Here is an 8951-nt window from a genome sequence, read left to right as displayed (position 1 = left end):
TATTTCTCAACTTTGTTTTTCGGCAGTGTTGAGTGCGTCTTGGCAGTGAGCCCGTCTGACCTGATTAAACCTACAAATTGTCAGCCTTGATCTATACTAGTCAGTTGAGACTGGTGACTAGGCAGCATTTTGGAATCCTCTGTTCAGAGGAAGATTTTTTTAAATATATAATGCTGATGTTTCCCTGCCAGCTGCTGGTAACAATGCCGGCAGTTTTGAACATGTAGTTAGTGCTGAAATGGCAATTACACTTGCTGGGTGGTTTAAACAAGTGATTCTGGGAGGAATGTGAAATGTAGCTTTTCTGCACCACAGAGCCAGGCATCATAAAGCAATTGCTGGGGCTTGTGTCAAATTCAGATCTATGACCTACCGGCTGCATCTGTTCTTGGGCGTGGTAGCTGCTATTAGGGCTATTTAGATGCGGTAGGTTCAAGTCCTGGCCTTTTGTCACTTGGGGCTTCCTTCAGACCTCTTCTAGGCATCTGACCCAGTCAGGGATAGATACGGTTGGGGATCTGCCATGGTCCTACAGCCTTGGGCAGGTCTTGACAGATTTTCTTTGGCTCTAGGAGTCAGCCTAAGAATTTAGGAGCTGGACTCATTTTTATTATTCAAGGTTTCATATTTTAATCACCATATTTAGTGACCACAGTAGAACCTCACCTCTTCAGAGCTTCTTGTAATTTGATAAAACTATGACAAAATTGCCGTATATAAATAAACATGGTTAATAACCACAGCCTAACTTCTCCCCAGTTTCTCAAAATTCCATCACTGCTTTAAAAACTTCCATTTAATTGAATATTGGAGCTATCAGAGGAGGCAACTGGTTAAGAAATTAAGTCATCTACCACCAGTGGATTATGCAAAGTTCAGTTTACATATAAATGTAACAAATACTAGGATAGGAATTTCATGCACATTTATTTTTGTCATATAGAAAATGTTCTGATGCAGAATTATGAATAAGCTTTTTAACTTCCACTGAGAACAGTTGAGAGATGCTACAGTAAAATGGTTGCTGAAGATATTAGGCACCACAATGACATTTCTGGGGACCCTGGCAAGGTGGTGCCTGCAGGGTCTCAAGCCCTAGCATAGGGAGAGCCTCCTAGTGTTCAGTAGCAACAATTGCAACCAAACCTCTCCAGGTGGTGACGTTGTTTTCCTTCCTCCAAACAAGTGGGCGTATTATCCTCACCTCTTGCTTGGCAGACTCCTCTCCTGTTCCTCCTGTCCTTCTCTGCCAGGTTGTCAGAGGGCAGGCAGTGATGGTGGCTCCCTGCTGCTGTCTACCATTCTGCACCCTAGGCGAGGCCAGCTTGTGGCGCCCCCCAGGCGATGCCAACCTCCCGGTGGGGCCTGGAAATCTCCCAGAAACACATCGGGGAGGGGGGGCGCCAGGCGCCACAAGCTAGCCTCGCCCTTGCCCGGGTTGGGCCCAGCCAGGCAGCTTCCGCCTTGGTTCCTCCGCCGCCGCTCCCCCGCCTTCCTCGCGGGGCCGCTGGTGGAGTGAGAAAAGTGCCCCCTCACTCCTCCCCCCTGCAATGAAAGCTCACGTAGCTGCAGCAGTCGTGCAAGCCCTTCTCCCCCGGCTGTCTCCTAGGTCTGCCCATGAGGGCGCAAGTCTGCGGGGGCACGCGCGCCAGGGCCTTCCTCTCAGCCAAGTGAGGGGCGGGCGGCCCAGGAGAGCCCCGCTGGCGAGGGCCCCAGTGCAGATGGGAGAGGCGGGCCAGGCTGCCTGCCGCTGGCTTTGGGGTGCCCCCCGCTGCCCTCCCCCCCTCAGAATCAATTGCATGGGTGCCGCCGTCTCGACCATCCCCCCCAGCTCATGAACTTACCTTTCCTGAGGGAAGGGAATCACGCTGGCTGACTCAGAGGGCGGCGAATCAGCGGCTTTGGGCAGGGACGGTTGGGGCTTTTGGCGGGGGTGAGTGCGGTAGGGCAGTTGGCGCCCTGTTCAGAGCTCTGCCTGCCCTAGGCCAGAGACTAGCTGGCCTAGTGATGGAGCCGGCCCTGCTACCATTCAGACACCTGCTTGATTGAGCAGTAACAGCTGCTGAGAGGACAGGCAATGAAAGAGTGGCTGCTGAATTTTTGTCCAGGCAGGTGAGCAAGAAGCAAATAACTAGAAAGCAGCAACTGGTGTTTGCTTGCCTGTCGTCTCTGTGTCACAATTTCATCTAGAATGGGAACATTGGATGTTAACCTGCAGAAACCCCCCCCCCCCAAATGAAATCAGCCAGAGAAAAACCATACAGCAACACATAGAAACATTGTTTAAAAATTCATATCGTTTGAGCATGTCTTGAGTTCTGCATGTACTAGCACAAAATTAGTGCAGTATGCAGAATTTGGAGTCCAAAGAAACTGCTGTTAGTGTGTGTTGAAAAGGAAATTTCTGGCCCTAATGCCTTAGCTGATGGTGATAAAAATGTCAGTACCTGGTGAAATCTCAGGCCAAAGATGTTGGTGCTTTGCACAGTTCACTGGTGGAAGCCACACAGAAAAGCAAATAAATGCACATTTTCATAATATGCATAATAGGAAAGAGATCAGTGAGGCCATTTTCCATGTACATAAGCAAGCTTCTCTAGAGTGTTACCCAGGTTTTAGGTCTCTCTCTCTAGATATGTTCACCTGGTGCCATCTTGGTTAACATTGTGGTACCAGGTGAAGGTCTTCCTGTTCTCTTGGGCTTTTGGTGTTTTTTAAGAGCCTTCCAACCTGAATTTACAAGTCTTTGTACTTTAATCATGCTGCTGCTACTTTTATATGGTACTGGCTTTAGTGCTGTTTTTAGTCCATATATTTATTTATATCGAGAACAGTAAGTAGCCTAGATTTCTCTAAATATACCATAATGTGAGTAAATAATTTGAGTCACAGAAGTTGTTACCAGCAGAAGCAGTGCACGATATGCAAATAAGTTGAATTTGCATAATTGATTCATGTCACAGAATGTTTCTTTTTAAAATGGTTTTTAATTGCTGTGGTATCCTGCCTTTCTTTCATCATGGAATTAAGGTTTCATACATAGGGTTCCCAGGAGGTCTACTAGACAGACCGAGGCCCACTTAGCTTCAGCAAGGCTGCTGTTGTGTGTGGCCTCCAACCAAGCCTTGGAACTACAGTCTTCTTTCTCTTGATGCAGACATTCTGGCTGTTCTGATACAGCATCATTATTATTTCTTTTAGTGCTGAGTGTTCACAACATATATAGTACATTCGCCTCCTTGTGTGACAACATCCGCGACAGTGAGCCTGCACAAATTTGTGTTGAAATGGCTTCCAGCAGTAACTGTTTCAGAGGCTCAGAGAAGGATGGGGTAGGCTAATGGGATGCAGGCTAGATTAATTTAGGTCTTTTTCCCTCCCTCTCTTTCCTTCACTCAAAGGTCTCAGCATCCGAGGAGCTCAAGAGGAAGATCCTCCTGACCCCCAGCTAATGCGATTGGACAATATGCTTCTGGCAGAAGGGGTTTCAGGTCCTGAGAAAGGTGGAGGATCGGCAGCGGCGGCGGCGGCGGCAGCAGCTTCCGGCGGGACATCAGATAACTCTATCGAACACTCAGATTACAGGGCCAAATTGACCCAGATCAGACAGATCTATCACACGGAGTTGGAGAAATATGAACAGGTTAGATGTTGCATCCTCTGTCTGAATATGCTTGACTTCATCATCATCTGCAAAACTCTGATTGGGATTTTTAATTTAGAAGCTGTGTGCTCGAAGTACATTACCGTCATTCTTAATTCGGCTCTCGTGTAAAACCAGGAAGGAGTAGCAGTGCAGGGCCTTGTCAGGATCCTGGGCCAACAGGCAGAAATAATATTGTTTTATTTTTTTATGGAACACTTTTCAGGTCCTCTCACCTTCACATAGATCATTGCCAAAATCCTGAGAATAGGCCTGAAAAGTAGGCCTCTCTGATTACATTACAGGTAGGGAGCTGAGAATAAATAGCTTGCCCAAGTCCTCTCAGTGAATTTGTGTCCAACTTGCTGATAGTTTAGTCTCTGAAGTTTGAGGAGTGAGCTGAAAATAGGACCAAGTGGGGTTTGGTAACTGGAGAGGAGTAAGAGAATTCCAAGTTGTAGGCTGTGCTTCCTCAACAAAATGTCATAGGGATGATGGCTCAGTGCACTCATATATGTTTCCCTTGGTGTAGTGGTTAAGTGCGCGGACTCTAATCTGGGAGAACCGGGTTTGATTCCCCACTCCTCCACTGGCAGCTGCTGGATGATCTTGGGCAAGCCATAGTTCTGTCAGAGCTCTCTCAGCCCCTGCTACCTCACAGGGTGTCTGTTGTGGGGAGGGGAAGGGAAAGGAGTTTGTAAGCTACTCTGAGACTCCAAGTGAAGGGTGGAGTATAAATCCAATCTCTTCTTCTCTTCTTTCAGTGTCCATTTTAGCACCGGCTATAGTTTACCATGATGTCCAAGCTAGCAAACTGGGTTTAATGCTTTCCCTCTAAATCAGAGTCAAAAACCTACTTCCAAGTAAATGTTGTCCAATCAGACATCAGATGGCTGGTTTGTTTTAAAATGTAGAACCGTCTTTTCAGTAAAATCCCCTCAGAAGCTTGCAGTAACATCAAAGTTAAAATGGCAGCATCTCGTAAAATAATGGGGGGGGGGGATGGACTATCGGAACAACCCATGCTTCAGATCACAAGAATAACCAGAGTGCAAATAATAAAATCAAAATCAAAAGTTTGCCAAAAGTCCAACTACATGTCAATAGAATATCTTCCCCCTCCAACACAGCTAACTCAGAGCAAGACTAAAGAAACAGGAAGAGAAGTGGCAAATGTGGTTATTAGGTTCATGAGTCCGCCAATCAATTTTAAGGCCTGTCTGCGATCTGGTTTTCCACCTCTACAGAGTAGCTGCTAGTAGCAGGTCTGACTAGGTTCTGGTGTGGTATTAGTAACTAACACATGTTATAGGAGCTATCAGTTAAAGAGCTAGTGTAGTATAAAATACTGAGCTATGAACAAGGAAGTCCTTGGTTCTATTCTTCCCTTGCAGTTACATGAACCAAACTCAAACCTCACTCAGTCTCTGCTGCACTGCCCCCATCTGACACATAATAATAATAATAATAATAATAATAATAATAATAATAATATCTCCATATCTTTATAGAGTGGTAGGAAGGATTACAGAGGCAATATATGTGAAGTGTTTTGAACATGCTCAAGTGCTACATAAATGCTTTGTAGTGCTTAGCTCCCAGCTACCGTGACATACTTCGAAAAATCCTTTATTGACGATGTTGATAGCTTCCTTTGATATGGGATTTTGGTCCTATGGTATTGAAAACCTCTAGAGACCTCTAGCAGGACAGGACTGTCAGTTCTGCCTCAGCCCCCAATAATTCTCCAAGTATGCTTTAACTTCTTAGCTAGTTTTTTAAAAGGGAGAGTACAATTTGATTAATTCCAGTGACAGCTTCCCTTCTCCCTGTGACCTATCCACACAAAACCATAAACTATATTGTCATGCTTTTTTAAAATAAAATATATCCCTCCATTCCATGTGTCTATCTTGGAGCCCTTTTGCGTGCGGCTCTTAGAGAATTCTTCCAGTATCCCAGTGTTCCTTGAGCACCCATCTTTGTACAGCTGCAGAGAGACAAGACCGGAGAGCCTGGTGTTTTGACACACCACAAGCATCGTCATCTTTTTCTCCCTGAGGTGTCCTAATAAAGCTACCAGTGCTTGAACCTTATCAGCTCAGTGAACCCACACAGCTTGTGGTTGGTTTTCTGAACTAAAGTTGAAAGAGAAGGCCCAGCTTTCTTGACTCCACTCTGGCACTCTGTCCTATGAGTGTGTCAGTGGGAATGAAATTGAAGAGAAACCACAAAATCCAATTTGCTAAAGGAGGGCTAATCAGAGGCTGCAGTTGTTGCAGGGGCACTCAGACTAGGGAGGCTTTGCCTGTCTCAGTAGCCTTGTTACAGTACTGTAAGATAAAACCAGGCTGGAATGTCGAGTGGTTTCATATTAATCACCAGAATGAGAAAATGCCACTTTTGGAGGCTCCTACTTGTTCCTGTGTGTTGGTTACAAGGGCTAGTGGGAAAATGTCACAGTGAAATGAATTTGGCATTGGGGGGGGGAGCATTTTAGAAAGCATTGTGTTGCCATTTTGAAATTCTTTTATATTGTAAAAACTGTTCTTCCCTCCTCCCTGCAAACCCACATATGACATTTCTGCAGGGGGGCTGGGGAGGGGGGAATCAATTGCAATCCAAGTGTTTGATGTTTTAAATTGTCGTATTTTTCTTTGCCTGCTTTGGTTTTCTGGCAGCCAAAACAAAATGTCTTTTTAGGCACTTTGAGTAGCAGTACTGGGGTTTTGAAAAATTAACACATCAGAAATGTTGGTTTGTTTATGATGGCAATGAACAAGTTCAGTTGGTTTGGCTATAATTCAGCAGAAGCATTTGGATTGCTGTACGCTCTTTCTCTTGGGACATGTATGTTTGTATGTCTTAATTAAAACCACATTATCACGCTTTTTAAAACAATCCTGAGGACTGGGAACTTACTTTTTCAGGAATTTATTATTTTAGGCTTCAGAAGACCATCTAATGAATCATAGAGCTGGTTATTAAAGATGAGCAATATCTCTGTGCCATGTGTATAGTGTTTCTGGGTCTCTAGCTGGCATGACCAGTGGTCAGTTACTAGAGCGGAGGAGGGACCTGCTGTGTTGTCCCATTCCTTCTCCTCTTTCAAAGGTTTGCTTCCATACTATTTTGTAATAGGGGCAGCACAACTGTCACTGAAAATGGGTTGTTTTTTTAAAGAGGTGGATTATGGTACAACAGGTGCATTGTTTCCCCTGGTGTAGGCAGGCGTTCCTTTGCCTTGCTGTTGCTTTTGCAGACTTTTGAAGCGCTATCACAAAAAACCCTGGAGGCTGTAGTGGGATCTGCACACACACACCTGGGCAATGTGGCCTCTCTCCTGCCCCCATACCCATCCCCCAAAGAAACTTTTTCAACCGAGGCTCCCTTTGGACCATGTTGAGTGAATTGAAACCAAGTCTGCTGCTGCTGTGCAAGTTTTGCATTCATGGTGAACCATCTGAGAATTGTTTACTTGTTAGGTTGAAATAACTAAGTGGTCATTTCCACAATTTGTTTAATTCTGTTTGTGGCAAATGTGGCTTTCCTGGGCATGCAATTTTGGCTTCTGACTTTCCCTTTTTCTTGGGCACACTCTTTGGCTTAGCCATCCGAGGAACTCAGTCAAAAATTTCCCCTCAAATGCAAAAGGATTGCTGTCATTGCTCCTGAGCCCAAAATATCAGCTGTTTAAGCACAAATTTCTTGAGATCTCTTGTTTTAACTATAAGACATGCAAAATGGAAAAAAAACAACAGCCCTTCTTTAAATGAATGCATTGTGCAAATACCCACTGTTGCAGCATGGTACTAGACAGAATGGGAGCGGGAATAAATTCCAAGCATTGTGGGCAGCCATTTCTCTGGCCTTGTAGCTTCTGACTGTAATAAATGTAAGCATTTGGAAGGGGCCCAGCGTTCAAGCCCTGTAGCTCCATTTGCAAAGGTTTCAACTGAAATGTCAGATCCATCCGTCCAAACCCCAGGAAACTAGCAGGGGGGCGGGAGGAGAATGCTGCTGGGAGAGCAAGAGACAGAGCTGATGTGAAACATGGAAGTTTTCCCCTGTTGATCCTGACACCCAGCAGTGTCTGCTGTACAGAAATATGATAATTTTTTCCATGCCTTGCAGCAAACTGTCTCATACTAGTTTGTCTCGAGAACTGTGCCTGTCTCCGCAACTGAGGGGCAAATGGGACTGCTTCTCCACCTTGATTGGCTGCAGGTTTTCTGAAGGTTGCTACAGGTGGAAACAATGGAGGGTAGACAGGTGGAGAGGGGGAAGATGTGCACTTTCGGCTGCACAGTTCAGGCACGAGCTCCTTGTGAAGACAAGGCAGGTAGATGTGTTAACTTTTGTCCCAGAAGAAAAGGCAGAGGACTGGGGGAAGTGTACAGAATACATTGATAGGGGGTCTCAATTTTGTCCCGGGAACCTCCTTATCTTGGCCCCAATATAAGCCCCCCCCCACATCTCCCTCCCACACATTATTTGAGACATAGGCAAAGGACTGTTCAACCCCTTCCTCCCAAGTATGAAATGCTTTTTCTAGGTTTCACCTAGATGTGAGGAAAGACCCAGGCAGCTGAGAATGCAGAGGCAGATAGAGGCACCTTAAGGGGAGAAACTCTGCTCATGCCATAGAGGAGGGGAGTAAAAGAACCTTGTGAATCATCCATGCATGCACAGCTAGTGCTTTAATCTTTCTTCACCTTTAAAATGCACCCCCTGTTAAAAATGCTAATCAGGGAGCTAGATAGTAGAAAAAATGGTTAGAGGTGGCACATACAAGGGGTTTGTTGGGCAAACATATAATATAAAGTATGGAACTGATCTGTTGAACGTACTGTTACTGTATTTTAGTGGTTTCTGTGCCACCATCCTTCACACAAAGCATGATGGTCTGAGCAATTCCAGATGATCAGGAGCAAATTTTGACATACAAGGCTTGCAGTACCCATAGTGAGATCTCGAGCCAGTCCATCGAGTTCAGTATTATCTTTTCTGCCTGACAGCGGTTCTGCAGGATCTCAGGCAGAAAAGGATCTTTTCCAAACATCTGCTACCTGAGATCCTTAAGCAGAGATGTTGGAGATCTGAATTTTGGACTGTAGGCAGGGCTGGTGCCAGGTTTTTGCACACTAGGCGAGGCTACCTTCTAGCGCCCCCCACCCCCATGCGCCCACCAGTTTTCAAACATAGATGCATTTTAGGAAGAATGAAAAACACAACATTTGAAATTGCTATTTTTTTTAATTGTGAGAACAAGTAATACAATCTCTAACTTTCTCTCTCAAACAGAAAA

At 45.2% G+C, this 8951-nt stretch overlaps 1 protein-coding gene across 1 annotated transcript in view; it reads left to right on the top strand.

Annotated features, from left to right (window-relative positions):
* PBX3 (pre-B-cell leukemia homeobox 3) overlaps positions 1-8951 on the top strand; it is a 269677-nt gene that overhangs the window by 198716 nt on the left and 62010 nt on the right. The window contains exon 3 of the mRNA XM_015426062.1: positions 3402-3643. Within this exon, the coding sequence (XP_015281548.1) occupies positions 3402-3643 (242 nt within the window). The remainder of the gene's footprint in view (positions 1-3401; positions 3644-8951) is intronic.

Source organism: Gekko japonicus, unplaced genomic scaffold (genome assembly GCF_001447785.1).
Source record: "Gekko japonicus isolate JY-2015 unplaced genomic scaffold, Gekko_japonicus_V1.1 scaffold22, whole genome shotgun sequence".
In the NCBI taxonomy this organism is placed as follows: Eukaryota; Metazoa; Chordata; class Lepidosauria; order Squamata; family Gekkonidae; genus Gekko; species Gekko japonicus.
Note: the sequence above shows the minus strand (reverse complement) of the source record. Positions and strands in the feature narration are given on the sequence as shown.